Source organism: Lagopus muta, chromosome 19, assembly GCF_023343835.1.
Source record: "Lagopus muta isolate bLagMut1 chromosome 19, bLagMut1 primary, whole genome shotgun sequence".
NCBI lineage: Eukaryota > Metazoa > Chordata > Aves > Galliformes > Phasianidae > Lagopus > Lagopus muta.
This window is the reverse complement of record NC_064451.1, coordinates 1,706,534-1,722,169: the sequence shown is the minus strand read 5'-3', so window position 1 is coordinate 1,722,169 and position 15,636 is coordinate 1,706,534. Positions and strand designations below refer to the sequence as shown.

At 42.0% G+C, this 15,636-nt stretch overlaps 1 protein-coding gene across 1 annotated transcript in view; it reads right to left on the bottom strand.

Annotated features, from left to right (window-relative positions):
• Nucleotides 1-15,636, bottom strand: part of PNPLA7 (patatin like phospholipase domain containing 7) — a 117,070-nt gene that overhangs the window by 90,116 nt on the left and 11,318 nt on the right. Inside the window, exons 10-15 of the mRNA XM_048965727.1 lie at nucleotides 11,103-11,231; nucleotides 9,711-9,791; nucleotides 8,578-8,722; nucleotides 7,958-8,041; nucleotides 3,349-3,449; nucleotides 2,322-2,480 (exon numbers count right to left, since the gene is read on the bottom strand). Of these exons, the coding sequence (XP_048821684.1) occupies nucleotides 2,322-2,480; nucleotides 3,349-3,449; nucleotides 7,958-8,041; nucleotides 8,578-8,722; nucleotides 9,711-9,791; nucleotides 11,103-11,231 (699 nt within the window). The remainder of the gene's footprint in view (nucleotides 1-2,321; nucleotides 2,481-3,348; nucleotides 3,450-7,957; nucleotides 8,042-8,577; nucleotides 8,723-9,710; nucleotides 9,792-11,102; nucleotides 11,232-15,636) is intronic.

The following is a 15,636-nucleotide window of genomic DNA, read 5'->3' as shown; positions in this document are numbered from 1 at the left end:
AGCTGTCCTTGAAATCACACTTTTGACATTACCTCTCTGCTGAGGCAATAAAGAACCACAGAAAAGATCCATCTCCCCTTCCCAACAGAGAAGACCAGCAAATCCAAGACCAGCACTGCACAGTTTTGGAGCTTGAGCTGCACACAGTTCCTTGCATGGACCCCCTTCACGCCAGCCCCCAGCCAGGAGCTTGTAAAGAAAGCTGCTAACACAACAGAGTGAATCTCACACTGAAGTTCCACCTTTCAGTTACCATAGAACACAATAAATTAGTGGAAGTTCATGATACAGAAGTGAAAACACAAACCACCTACAAAGGAAAGCCGTAAAATTAACTGGGATAGGCTTTTTTTTTTTTTTTGGTCTAAGGAAATGATTCAATTCCCATAAAGCTCATGCAGAAGATATGCCCTCCAGCATCATTTTACTCATAAACTTCAGATGAAGCCAAGCACATACAGGAGTGGTAGCAGACTGAAAGGAGCCCACGACAAAGTCCCAAGGATTCAAGTTATTTGATACAAAGGAAAGACATTTGAATTATGTAGTCATGTAACTAAGGGTCAGCTGAGATAACACTTGCCACTCCACTCTATTATCTCTTCTTCTCTCTCTGTATCATGATATGAAAAAAAGCAGCACCATCTGCCACCAAAACATGGTTTTTATTCACTGCAATTGGCTTCTCTGAAAAACAGCATCTCAAAATGCCTCCAGACAGCTCATAAATAAAATACCCGAGCTCATTTAAGAGAAGAGCTCCAACAATTCAGTTTCCATTGGTGTAAATATATTGAATACAAATTTTACAGAGTGAGAGCTTTCTTCTTCTGCCCGTAGAAGAATCAACTTGTGCTACAGCATACAGGAGAAATTAACCACGACCTTTAAACGTTTCCAGCATTCAGTGTAGCAGCAGATTCTTATCTTGTGAAACCAGAGCTGCCATAATATCAAGAGCTCAAAAAGCCAGCTCTGTTACATTATCATTTAGATCTCCGTGTTAAGAGATTGCCTGTTAGACCATTCCAATTAACTTCAACTCTAATCACTTAGCTGTTAATTACTGAAAAATTTTGCCTAGGTCCAAAAACAAATGTTTTGCACTAAATAGCTTCAGTAATTTTGGGATTTTTGCTTGGGATCTGAAATGGCAAAACAGGAAATTACCAGCTGTATGCTGGACACACAGTGTTTATGTAAGCAAAGCCTGAGAACGGCCTTAACAAGAATGCAAGGCTGAACGGAACAGATAAAAACATACAGTTCTATTTTACTCAAGTTGTTACAAGAATTTCCTGTAAAAAAGGTTGTTATTTTTCATGCTGACAAAGGCTTGAGAAGTTGAACATGAGTGTCTTAAGACAGTTTTGCTGGAGACTAACAGACAGTACTGCATATATGAGTAAAACCAGCAACAACAGAGCATGCATCTCACTATCTCATGAAAGATCATGAACAAGATTTCGAGTTTGTGAGAGAAATATGTCAGAAATCCACAAGAAACATGAGAATCCAGAACTGGAGTACTTGAAGTTTTGCTGACAGTAAAGCAGATGTCGTTTGGTGAGAGCTCTTAAACCAGAAGAGGAGGTTGCAGTGGCTGTGCCAAAGCCTCTGGCAGCATCAACGCACTACAGTTACTAAAACACACACTGCAATAAATGTTGGATATCTGTGATCAATTTAGACAGCTGTACGATTTTCAAATTGTGTGATGAGCTCCATCAACAGATACAACTCTGAAGCAATGAAATGCAACTGGAATCATAGGAACAGTGAAAACAGACAGTCTTGCTCATTCTGGACACGAAGGTGAGAAGGAAAGGTGAACTCAATAATGACAACTGTGAGGGCATCAGGCACTTAAAACCTGGAACAGGCATGGCACACAGTCACTGTTATGAAATGCACTCACAGCCAACGGCCAAACACAGACATTCAGTTCTGAAATCAAATGAGACACTTAGGTGCAATGCCAAGAGGATTAATAGATCTATGCACTGCCCGAATGCCTTCACACAGCTTATTCACACAGTGCACAAGAGCATGAAATTACAGTGTGGCAGAAACTGCACGCTTCCCATATGCACAAATGTGTGCACAGTGAGAAAAAAATTCACGCTGTGCACTTCAGTATGGGCTTTCCAAATTGCCAAATAATTCAGATTTATTTCAGTCCCACTAATAACATCAACAGACTGGAGAATAATACATTCAGCTGGTCTATACTGCATTTGGGAGACAATTTACTTTCTAATGCCTGGCAGAATGAGATGAAAAGCAAGAACAAGGCTGTTTTTTTCCCTGCAATAACTTACATCAAGTTTCATCAGGGTTGAAAGGTCTTTCTTCGCTGCTTCGAGGATGGCATCGATGGGTTTGCTATTAGAGGATTCCTGTGCAGCAAGCTCACGATCAGTGTAATGGAACACTGCTAAAGGAGTTCTTGTCACCGTCACAGTCTTCTTCAATATGGACTGCATTGAACAGACAGAAAACAGGCATTCTGAACATTAAGACTGGCACCTAAGCAGCAAGTACTCTCAATATCACACATTCTCACAACCACCACAACTGGTGGCCAAAGGAGAGGAGGGAAAAAAAATATATATAAAAAGGCTGGTTTCCTAGACAGAAACAGCTTGCTAACTGCATTATTTTATGCCTTCATGCAAAGCTTGACACTAGTGAAACAAAGAAACTTATCAGAGTTTATGAATGACAAAAGTGTGACTTTCCAGAAACTGCCAACTTCGTGGAACTCAACTCCACCAACAGAGCATGCAAAGATGGAGGAAGACAAAGGGACCATGAGGGCAAACAGACATGGTTTCTTCTCAGATTTTGATTTTAAAAGTTTTACGGTCCCAGAATATTGCTGTGCTCTAATTTCCAGATCAGCTTTGTAAATAAAGCACTCAAGAACAGATTTATAAGTCACGACTGAAAGTCTGACAGGAAGCTCACAGGTTTGTACAAGTCTTTAATGCCTTGCTGTATACAGCAGCTCTGACTGATACAACGTGGTTCCAAACAACCCTCTCAATGAGTCAGAGGAAGGTGATGTCTAAAAATCAAGCAGTTGCAATGGTCACAAGGGAAATTTCCCTTGTCTTGATGAGGAAATCGGCCTTTATTAGACAGGGGGAATTCCAGAAAGTTCCAAGATCTTCACTAAAAAACCTGAACAGTTACCAAAAGCATGCTGCAAGTTTAGAACAAAGCAATACAAGAGAAACAAATGTCACAACTCATACACAGATTAATACATTCAAATTACTCAAAGGAAGAGTAAGGAGGTACAGTGTGAAAAATACGCTGGATTCTCCAAATGAAACAACCCACCTTGCCCACAGCAGGACTGCTGTAAGCCTCCTCCGGGCTGAAGTGCACTCTGGCTCTCTCATATGCCATGTCCATGTCTGACTTCGCACCGCTGGAAGTACCTACAAGCAACACAGAATTTTCTTTTCAATATTCCCATGTTCAGAGTACCTTAGAAATACCAAGCAGCATAAAAATTCAAGCATCTTTCTGTGCATGCTCGTCCTTTCAGCCAAGGACTGAACAAAGCGGCACCTTCACGTTCCAATGTATTTCCTGCTTCTGTTTGACCTGGAAGATCCGATACAAATTTCTGATTTTCCCCTATGAACTCATGAACATGATATGTATCAAGATTCCCTCAGCAAAAGATAACCATTCTGGATCTGAAGCTCATCAGGCATCCCCACCAAATTTACAGATTTGCCTCAGTGTTTCCAGAAAACGATGCTTTCAAGCTTTTGTCTAAACCAAAAAACGTTTTATATCCATTGCATTGCAAGTTTTCATGGAGAAAACATTATGATCAGCAAGTTCCCCTGGAGTCTCTCCATGAAAATCATTCCCTATGTGTCCACCCATGCCTGAAAGTTATTTAGGATCTTTTCTACAGTTGGTCCAAACTCTCGATGCACCTCGCGTTCTCACACACGAGGACCTCTCTTGCAGGTCTCACTTCATGCATCCGTTGGCAGTCACTCAAAACTTCTGGTCCTTACCTGCTAATGTTTAACACATTTAATTACATTGGCTCCTTGGCAGTTCCATGCACTTTCTAGGTACTTGTCTGAGACGCTCAGTAACACAAACAGAACTGGAAAGCACTTCTGATTAATTACCTTAAGCAGGATACCCACATACCAGCCTGATGACTCACACAACAGTTCAACTCTGTTAGATAGCTAAGAACCAGGCAGAGAACACAGCTTCTTTTAACAAATAAACCTGTAACAACTCCTGTCATACTTCAACATCCAAAAATATCTCAGGAAATAAACAGTTTCCAGAAAAGATTCCTACCATAGAGATATTTTTCAGACAAAGAAAAAAATCCAACAGTACCAGGGATTCAGACCTGCCTGAGAAAAACTCCTTTCCATGCTGCCTACCAACATGAACAATTCCTTTGCATGTCATAAATCCACATCTGTCACCAGGGTTGTAACATTACAAAATCAGTCTCCAAACAAAACAAAGAAACAAAGGCCCCAACAAGCCGCCCCAAAGATGCCATCAGCAAAACTTACAAACCACACAATCAGGAAAGTGCTCTTCCCACTAGGAACTGAATGCCATACACAGCAGAGATGTATACTGCAATGCTGAATTCTCCCCATTATTATAAGCAAGAAGTGCTGGACAGAAGCAGCATGGAACTCCATATGGACTGACCTGACTGCGTGTCAATTACATTGCCCAGCAAATCATAGTGTCAGCATAATTACTAAGACCCCATACATCAAGTGCACATTAAATGTAAACACACACTGCCCAGCTAAAACCTAAATGATCTGATGAGGGCCATGTAGGATGAAGAACATCATCCACAACTAGCTCTGCATGTTCAGAATCAGAGAAAAGAAAAAAAGGAGGGATTCTAAGAGTGAAAGAACGTCTACTAGATTTCTATTCAAAGTAGGAGCCTCTAATCTCAGTCACAGATACAAGCTTCCCACACAGCAATTAATTAAACTGTCTTGTTGCTCAAATGGGAGTTAGAAAGGATATAGCAGAAGAAGCTTTAACTAGAACTGTTGACTCAAAAGAACAGAAGGCAGTGGGAAACTCGAGAGTGGAATGCAATCCTGTTTGATGAACACATGCTCACTGGTATCCCACACACTGCTGGGATGGAAGTCACTGCAAAAACAATGGCAACTGACATATTCCTTGGCAGCACCTCAGCTGTCTCTTTCCTTCTGAGGACTCACTCACAGCTACCTGCTTTTCTTAATGCAGGAGACAATAAAGCACCACGTTTCAGAATAAGCAACGTATGTCACAGAAAGCAAGGACACTTGTTTACAGCTACAGAGCAGTTTCTCCCAAACAAGATTCTTCCCACTAGCATGCAGCAGCTAAAGGCAGTGTGCTTGTGCTCCCAAGCTAACAGAGCTCTTTCTCACAGGCTAGTCACCTCTTCAGGTGTGTCTGTACCAGTTCACACAGCTGCATGTCAGGGTTTTAGTTCCGAAGGAAGACAAATCAACTTTTCTCCTTGATGAAAAAAGGAACAAACGAAAACAACAAAGATAATTGCTATGTAACCTGAAAAAATTAGGTCAGGAACACCTATGGCCAGGAGCAGTGATGCTGATGAAGTTATCACCTAAAAAAGATGCCACTGTTTAATTTAGTTCATCTTATTCCTTCGTCCACCAGTTCAGTTGCCCCACGTGACCTAATGACATCTTTCTCCACATAAAGCATCAGTGCACTTAAGAGCAGACCAGCACGGGTTGGCAGGATTGCATTTCATCACTTACCACCCTCATTCACATAACTGCCACATTTGAAGTCAGCCAGCCATCCAACAAACAAATCAACATTCAAACCTCAGGAGCAACTGATGCAAAAGTGTTTTCTCCAAAATCATTTCCAGCATTTTTTGTTATTTCTAATCAGGCAGGCAAATCAAGGAGATACCATTGAGATAATAGCTCCTGTCTGACTCTAATAAAAGGTATTTCCCTTTTCTTAGAATTAGTCATCAACATAATCAATATCTCCACAGCATGGCAGCAGAATAGAATCTGAAACAGGATCATGATATTTTTATTACAGACACCGGAATGCCTTCTGTGCAAGTTAAGCAGTGACCACAGCCTAGAAACCAGCTCTGTTAACCGAGGCAAATCATAATTGCCCTATCAGATACACTCTTCAGTCAGGAAAAATTAATTTTCTTTCTCTGCTAAGCTCAGTGTACCCTGACATAACACTTAGGACAGACAGAGGAGAGAGGAAGGATAAATGGACAGTATCACTGTTAAGTGTGCAGGGATCCTTGCACATAAAAGCTTTCATGCATGGACTCTGCCTTAAAACCAGGCTGCATGGGCAGTTTTCACTTAAGAACTCCATTTACCTAGGGGAAAAAGCATTTGTGTTCCAAGGCTCAAGTACATGTTACTTAATTCACCACCAAATCAAGTTTGCTGGTACATCTGCTAACACACAGTGAGAAGCAATCTAGCACATATGAAAATAAAGGCAGACGGCCATGAATCACTTCCATATTTTCCCTTTGTTTCCCTGGTTCAGAAAGAAGGCCTGCTGATCACTACAGAACCACAGAATGGCCAGGGTTGGAAGGGACCTCAAGGATCACGAAGCTCCAACCCCCTGCCACACGCAGGGCCACCAACCTCCACATTTCAGAGCAGCCCAGGCTGCCCAGGGCCCCATCCAACCTGGCCTTGAACACCTCCAGGATGGATGGGGCACCAACAGCCTCTCTGGGCAGCTGTTCCAGCTCCTCTTAACTCTCTCCATAAAGAACTTCCCCCTGACATCCAACCTCAATCTTCCCTCCCCTAACTTCAAACCATTTCCCCTTATCCTGCAGTTATTCCTCCGGACAGCAGCAGAGAAGCACAGTGAGGACATCATACATTCACATAGCAGAAACTGGAGAGGAAGCAAATAAATTCTCTATTGTTAAAAATTAACCAAGCTAATAGAAAACTCTCTAGCCTTTCTTCTCTGCAATACATACTGGTAACTTCACTTGCTAGCAAGAAGTGTTAGAAAACTCACTCTGGGGCAAAGCCATAGCACTGCAGGCTCCCTCATCTTGCCTCCCTTCTCTCTAAATCCACATTCACACTTTCACCTCCCCAGTTATTTAACAGCCACCTTAAGAAATAAATGTATCTTCTAAAGTATCCAGGATAGCTTTATTCTGATTGTTCAGCTTTGTGACTTCTATGTTAACAGTATCTCCACAATCAGAACCATACCTGTGTGTGACCTCCCAGTCATCTGAAGATGGTTGGTTTGCTACTCAGCTAACTAAAGATGGATGCCTTCCTTCCTGAATTCACCCAAGAAGTTCTAGTTTCTCTGCCTTGAATATAAAGCTAAGCCAAACAACTGGCTCAGAGGAAGACATTTACAGGACAGACAGCTGAAACTCACTGAAACAAACGCTGTGGGATCAAAACAGCAGAGCATCATAAATGCCTCAACAGTGCATTCAATGATAAATCACCTTTATTATCCACTCTGAAAATATTCCCCTAAAAGCAATAAAGTCACGTTATGTGCTCCTTGGGACAATCAGCCAAGCAAGAGCCATATGTCATCTTTCCCATGAAAGATGATAGCAGATACAGCAGATTACTTGGTTTTGGGAAAATCAATGAATAAAAGCTCTTCATTCGCAGGGCTCTCAGTAGCCAAATGGCTGCTAATAGAGACAGCAAGGGAATGCTCTCCTGGATACAAGTTCATTTGTCAGTTCAGAAAATTAATGTCTGACCTTAGATTCAAACAAGTGAGGAAGCAGTGCCACTGTGAGATGATTATTTAACATAAACAAGATTATCTAAGTCAATGATCTAAGGGGAATGTATTTTATATAATGTACCTAATCTTATTTCCCAGCATTTAGCCAAGCAGTCCTTACCAGAAGTCTCTGTAGAGGGGGGTGAAGAAAGGCTTCTCCTGAAAATATGCTCAGGGTTTTCTGTACCAGAAATCCTCAATGGATCTGAAGTATAGAAACAAAGGTTACACAAATACAAGGGAATCCCTACTGAAATAAGTTTCACTGAGAGCAAGAACCTCTCAAAAACCACTACCGAAATCTAACATACGGACTTTAATACATTCTAAAACACCAGTGTTAAACATTACGTTTAAACCAGTCTTCTGTTTTCAATTATTTTTTCCTCTGAATCTGGACTGACAAATTCAGCTCATGCTGTTTTCCTAGGTGAAGCTTCCACACCAACACTGCAACACAAAAGCCTGCTTCGCTATTACCTACAGTACAGAATTTTTGCAGCTTCTCCTATGGGGTCAACATTAGATGCAACTTTTTATTTCTTCCCCCCACCCCCAGAATCCTTAACAGCACAGTAATGATCTCTTATTAAAGCTAAGGTTTATCAAGACTTCAAACCTGAAATTGATCAGTTAAGACAAGGCCCAGCTACTCTGATCAAATGAAAACCCTCTGACAAATAGCACAGCAACCAAAGAGCAGCACAAAGACTAATTACTACCCATTTCCAGAAACATTACCCATTTCTGATGCTTCCCCAGCTTTCTCAAACTTCTCTCCACGCTCCTCCTCTGACACACTGGACGTTTGTCTTTTTACTGCTTTACTTGAACTTCCTCCAGATGTGACACTTGCCACAGAGACCAGTGGGATAGCTTGGTTCTGCTGCAAAAAGCAAGGTGAAAATGCAAACATAAACACCCAGCCCTCTGCTTCCAGGGGGACAGATGTGCAGAAAATACCATCTTACTATGACTGCACAGGCATACTAAGGATACACTTCAAGCCTTCCTACTTCAGACACCTACTTCAAAATAGCTTTTAAGCTGCATTCACAGCTCCATTTTACTTAAGTCACCATCCCATATATCATGAAAGCTTATTACAGCAAAAAGCAATATTCCAATTAACCAGACCATGATTTTGGAGGCACACTGGGAAGAACACAGCTCTCCATCAGAGGAGCAGAAGAATCTGTTAAATTTCCAGTCACTGTGATCTGTTAATGAGGCAAGGAGTTCAGGAAACACAGCCTTGACAACCTCAGGTAGGTAAAGCGACCCCTGTGGGTTGAGCCCACGTGCTAAGGAAATCAAGAAAAACCATAATGGATATCAGTTTGGTATTTCATTGTTAAAAACCAAAGTGTCAGCTGAGAGAGTTTTTGTTCATTTTCTTTCACAGATATGTGATCAATCTTGTTCCAGCACACTCCAGAGCTATGGTCTGGCAATTATTTGTCAGAAGATATGCTGTAAATTATGTAAACTACAGAGTCTGTTTGAGACATGCAGTGATACTACATCAGTCTCAAAAGCAACTTCATTTTCAAGACACCATCCAAGCAGCTATTAGAACTATGACAAGTTGAAGTGTCTCAGTAACATTACGACAGGTCAGGACTTGCTGAAATGTACTCATGTACAGAAGCAGAAGTGAGACATTCCTTCCAACTTTTAAAGTTTTACCTCCCTACACATCCACCCCTAAGCACCTGCACAGGATTCATTTTAGGGCTGGTTACCTTCCCTCTTAAGTACTGCATGATTAAAATAATGTGCAGTATTCACTTTATAATCTTCTGAAACAAGCAAAGCCTCTCTATGCCACTGACAGGCATAACAACAGCAAATAAAATGCACCCCAAACTTACACAATTGAAGAGCTCAGTAGTCAGCCCAAGGTAGTTGTGCAAGGCAAGGAAAGTCACTCTCTGCAGCCTCACCATGATGATCTAGAAATGGGAAATAAAAGGCAGTAGGAATGGTTTCAATATTATCCCACATCCGTTCTTGCATTCAGACACAGTCGATAGGATCAGAGTACTTGAAGGCACTTTCAAACAAACCACAGACTGCTCCCTAAGCAATAAGAGCTGAAATTCCTTCTTAGCAGTTGACAAATTAAGGCAAATTAAGACTAAAGCGATTTACCAAAGGCTTAACAGACACTTGACAGAAAAAGTGAAGTAACAAACTGGAAAAATCTCCCAAACACCAAATACCACTTTTCATTTTCATTTTCATCAGTAACAAACATGCCTTAAAATGAAAGCTTTTGTGTTTCTCATTAAAAACCAAAAAGTTATTTCAGCTTTGTCCATTAAAAAAAAACCTGTGCTGCTGCTCAGCAAACACTAAACTGGCATAAGACACCACTGCCACCTCGCTTTCATCTGCTCTGACAGCTTATCCCTGCTCTTCTGCCATTCTCTCTTTGGTATCAGCTCTCACGAAGCAAATTAAATTGGTACAATGATCTGTTCTGCCACCAGTGTTACAAGGTTCGTGGATCACATATAAATCACCTGGATATCAGAACAGCAAAAGGAATTAACAGTCACAGTAAAGCAAAAGAACAGATCAGAATGATCACATGCATCCCTTACACCAGTGGGACAATGCACCACTCAGCAAACCCTCAAACCAACACCACTCCCACACAGCACCTTGCCCCTGCTCTGGCTTCCACCTGCAGGTGTATGGCAGATGTGCAGTACTTACTTAAGACCACCAAAGTTCCTGCAAGGCCAGAAAGCTTCAAGCACTAATATATCACTAATACAAATAGCTCTTTCCTGAGCTGCTGACAATTGCTTCTGAAGCAGGCATTCACACCAGACTGAATGCTGTTAGCTTTGCAAAGCACCACCACTCCGTAAAGCTGTTTCTTGAGGACTGTGGCCCTTTTTTTTTCTTTCAGAATATAAAATTGCTTCCCATGCTGTAAGTCATCCTGAAACCCTGCTGGGCATTAACCCATCAGAGCCAGAGAGCTTACAGCTGGGATGACGAGCAGAACTATCACATTTTACACATATATGTTAGTTGCTTCTTCATGTAACCATACAGCTCTAAGAATGGGAGGAATAGCAAAGCTAGCCCAGATTTTGAGAGGTTGTTACACTGAACAGTTCCATATCTGCAGAAGGCTGAGGTTTTGCTGAACCTGAACATATCTCCCCCATGATGTTGAAATTACTGTGAGGAGCTCTGTCTCAATTCCGTTTTGTTCGGCTTTAGTTCTGCTGAGCAGCAAAACGTACCTGCACCACTCTAACAAGAGTTTCAGGATATTTCTGGAAGACATCTTGAAAGGCACTCGCTGGCAGTCGCAGTATGTTGGACGGAGTGGCTGCCCGGGCTGAGACTGTTTTGTATGGAGCAGGGTGACCCTAAGAGAAAGTTGCAGAGCCGTAAGTTAATTCCACTGATTCCCTGCTCATTTCTTCCCAACTGCTTCCCAGATTTCTCCTTTGCTATTGCACATCCCTGGGAGAACCACCTGAGCACAAACAGCCCTGACCTCCTGCCCTGTGCCCTCCAGTCGGTGTAATGAGGGCAAGGTGGTCAGGTGAATTCACACAGGCAGTTTCACCAGCACTACAGTGAGGGAGAGGAAATAGGAGCTACAAGGAGGTGTATCAGGGTAAGAAGATCTGGCTTGTCTGTCTCTCAAGTCTGTTACAGTTTTATTGAAGGCAAAGCCAGGCTTCAAGCTTCGTTACGTACAGAATGGAATATGGCCAACAAACAACACAAAACAGGCAGACTTCTTGTGATCTAAATAAATAAATACATATGTATGAAATATTCCAAACGACAAAGCCAAGCACCTTCTGTGCGCTTCAGATGATTTGGGTCCAGGCCACTCTGCCTCAAGAGAAGAAAAGACAGATGAACAAACCAACAAAAGATAGAACTCCAAGGGCAGAACGCAGAGGTTTTTGTTCTGGAAGACAAACCTGTGGTTCAGGATTTTTCTCTCTTTCATCAGAACAGATGTTCACCAAAATCTACTGGCAAATACTTGCATGGAACTTTCCACACAACATTCCTTGCACCCCATCAATAAACACTGAGAAGCCATTTGTTCATTTTCCAATCAAAGAAGCACTGATTTATCTATAACATTTCTAAGCTAGAACCAGTCCTGTAGGCACTGAACAGACAAACACAATTACTGCAAAAGAATTTTTGCCTTCAGAATATGGGAGCACCAAAGCAGCCACTGCAGAAAATAACACTGCAGCTCTGCCTTGCTGGTCTGGAAGCCACGATGAAGCAGATTCTAAAATTAAATTAAATTAATTGGAACCAATTTCTTAATTACGCCAACTTCAGCTGACCTTTTTATAAAATCTGGGATGGTATTAATAGATCTGATTTAAGTTCTGGAGGGATTTGCAGTTTTAAATATCTTTCTGATCCACAGCTTAGAGCTACAAGGTTTTTCCCAGTTTGTCTCAGTTTCTTCTGATTAAAATAAAGAAATCAGCAAATGACATTTCTGTGCTGTTTCTATACCCAAAATAAACGAAACATCCACCTTCCACAGAGCTCAGCTTTTAAACAACGCCATCCTTTGGAATTCCTCATATACTAAAACAAATATATATACACAACATCCACATACTACACATATAAATTTTGATTTTAAATACAGATTCTACACCAACTGCATTTTCTACCACACTCTGCCAAACACACAGTGAAAAACTAAAGGCATCTTTTCAATCTTCAGTTGTTGGACAAAGGGTGAGCATGAATCACAGAACGGCCTGGGTTGCAAAGGAGCACAATGCTCATCAGTTCCAACCCCTGCTGTGTGCAGGTCACCAACCAGCAGCCCAGGCTGCCCAGAGCCACATCCAGCCTGGCCTTGAATGCCTGCAGGGATGGGGCATCCACAGCCTCCTTGGGCAGCCTGTGCCAGTGCCTCACCACCCTCTGGGGGAAAAACTTCCTCCTCATATCCAACCTCAACCTCCCCTGTCTCAGTTCAAAACCATTCCCCCTTGTTTGTGAAGTTTAATAGTGTTCCAAAACAGTTACTAAAAGGGTAAAATAAGCACCGTGCACCTCATCAATAGGGTCCACACTGCACCCAGAGAAGGCTTTTTTTTCCCCTAAGCAGTGCTTGCTGGAGGACAGAGCAGTGCTGACAGTCGTTGAGAAAAGCAGTTGAAGGATAATAACAGATAAGGATGCAGCAGCCCTTTCCTCCAAAGAACAGCCCACCCCAACTGATTTTCAGCATGCAATTGTTCCTTTTCCAGAACCCTGTGTGAGAGCAGCCTGCTTTTGAGAGAGCCAAGCACCATGTCTAATAGGGCTGGGATGTGCTAAAAGCTGTCAGAGGAGCGGAAAAAGGAAATGTTCCAGTAATTGTCAGTTCTCTCCAATATAGCATAATCAGCCACATGGATAATACTGTGCCTAAATTACACAGCTTCACATTCCTTGCAGCCTCCATGTGTGACTGTAAGGTATAATCCACAGTGAATTAGGGTTTGGGTTGTTTGGGTTGTCTTTTAAACAGGGAACTTCTTGTTCTCGAAGCAGATAACTGCTCATATCTGCCTGAGCTGTAGAGTAACTCAACCCTGCAGGTGACAAAAGCCAAGCTAAAGCAGCACCTAAATCCAGATGACATCCAAGAGTCAAAGTAAGTCACACAGGTGCCATAAGATCGGAATGACAGCTCATTTTTGTGCCCAAAAATATGGCATATTCTTCCTACTCCCATTGCTTACATTTTACCTTCCCCCAGACTGCACTGGCACTGCTGTTCCAAAGTTCTTGCTACAATCGTTTCTTTATAACCTCATTCATCTTACCTTCTGTCCATTAAGGGACTTGAGCCCTGCAGGCTCACCTTTATCCAAGCAATTTTCTGCAGCTTCTGTTACTCCTCACACTTCCATTTTTCCCCCTGCTCACTCACTGGCAATTGATCAAATCTACCTCTCTCTCACTCCAGCTACACCACCAGCTCACACTTTTCCAAATGCCATCTCTACACAGAAGACAGAAGAATAGTAAACCCAAGGCTCCAGCAGCCATCATCAAACACAGCCACTATTTGTCCCATTCAGCTCTGAAAGAAAACTCATCATTCATCCATCAGGTAACAGAATGGAGGGACAAGCAAAGGGGCAGGGCGAGGGCTCAGCCAGCCTCTATAAAACACCTGGAGTTCACAGGCTTCAGTATTTAAGGCCATATCCATGCAGAGGCAGATTCATCTATGACACAGAATTGTTCTAAAACCTCACAAACAGAGCCAGCATCTATCCAGACTCAGTTCTCCAGTTTCTCCTTTGAGTTTTGAGAAATCAACATTTCTCTGATCTCAGAATCAGTGACATGCAGAACAAATCTCGAGTCAGAGGTGGTACCTCTGTATTTGTTTGTGTTTACAGGCCTAAGGGGATGCTGCAATTTAAAACTTGGTTAATGGCAAAATTACCTCTGATGCGCTCTGGGTCAACAACACATCGCCACTTGTAACCTTCCTGCACATCTCCCAGCTAAGTGAGGGGACACGGCTGGTGTTACATGCTACAGAAACAGTTACAGAACAGCTCAGACAACACAAAGTCCCTGGGTTTGGTGGCACAGTGAAACTTCAGGGCAGGCAGTTCTAAGACTCACTGAGAACCTCAGAACGCCACAGACAGGACTCCTCTCTTTTGACCAGTGCTACTTTCTCTCTCCATGCCCGTTTTCTTGCTGCTTGTATATCCAGAGTCAATAAGGAGGATGAAAAACAAAAATCAAGCCATCAATACACAAAGCAGGGAAACAAACGAGAAAAGAGGGAGCTGCAGGAAATCAATGAGAACAAGTTTAGAACAAAAGTCTGCAAGGTTCTTGGGCTGATATTCTGCACATGGCTCCTTTTAACATACTTCCAGTAAGTTTTATGCCCTGATTCATCAGCAGCGTAACTAATGAGAATGAAGTAAAAATGTCAGAATAAGAATAAAAACAGGCAAATGAATGGCAACCATCCTGATTTACAATGAAACTGAGAAACAGAAAAGTAAATGGAAGAAACCAGATTAAATCCTTGTGTAAGAAAAACACAGCAAAAGAACATGACTAATATTTATGTTCTATACGATGGTCCTCCTCCTTAGAATACTGTCATTAAGGAAATTTACTGCTGGAACAAACAAGGGTATCTTTATACCTCTGGATCTGCAATTAACACAGATTTGATAGCAAGAACCAGGCTTGTTCAGTTCAAATTACACCCATGCCATTGCTTTCTATAAGACAAAGTGTGACCAAGCCTAAAAACTGTGCATTGTTCTTAATAGGTTCTGTAGAAATTGTTACTGATATATTGGTGTAGTTTGTGTGTATATGTTATACCTACTTCCATCTACAAGTGGCACTGAACACTTCACAGAATTATTACAACCAATACACACCACAGCGTTTAATGAGAGGAAGCAGACAAATAAAAAGGAAACATGATAAAAGCTCAAATTACAGAATGGTTTGGGTTGGATAGGAAGTTTAAGATCATCCATTTCCAACCCCCTGCTAAGGCAGGACACCTCCCATTAGGTCAGGTTGCTCACAGCCCCATCCAGCCTGGCCTTGAGTGCTTCCATGGAAGGGCATCCACAGCCCCACTGGGCAACCAGTTCCAGCGTCTCTCCACCCTCACAGTAAAGAATGTCTTCCTGATGTCTATCTAGATCTACCTCTCCCAGTTTAAAACCCACTTCTCCTCATCCTGTCCCTAATAATATGAAGAATTTGTTTATTAGATTCTCTTCATCT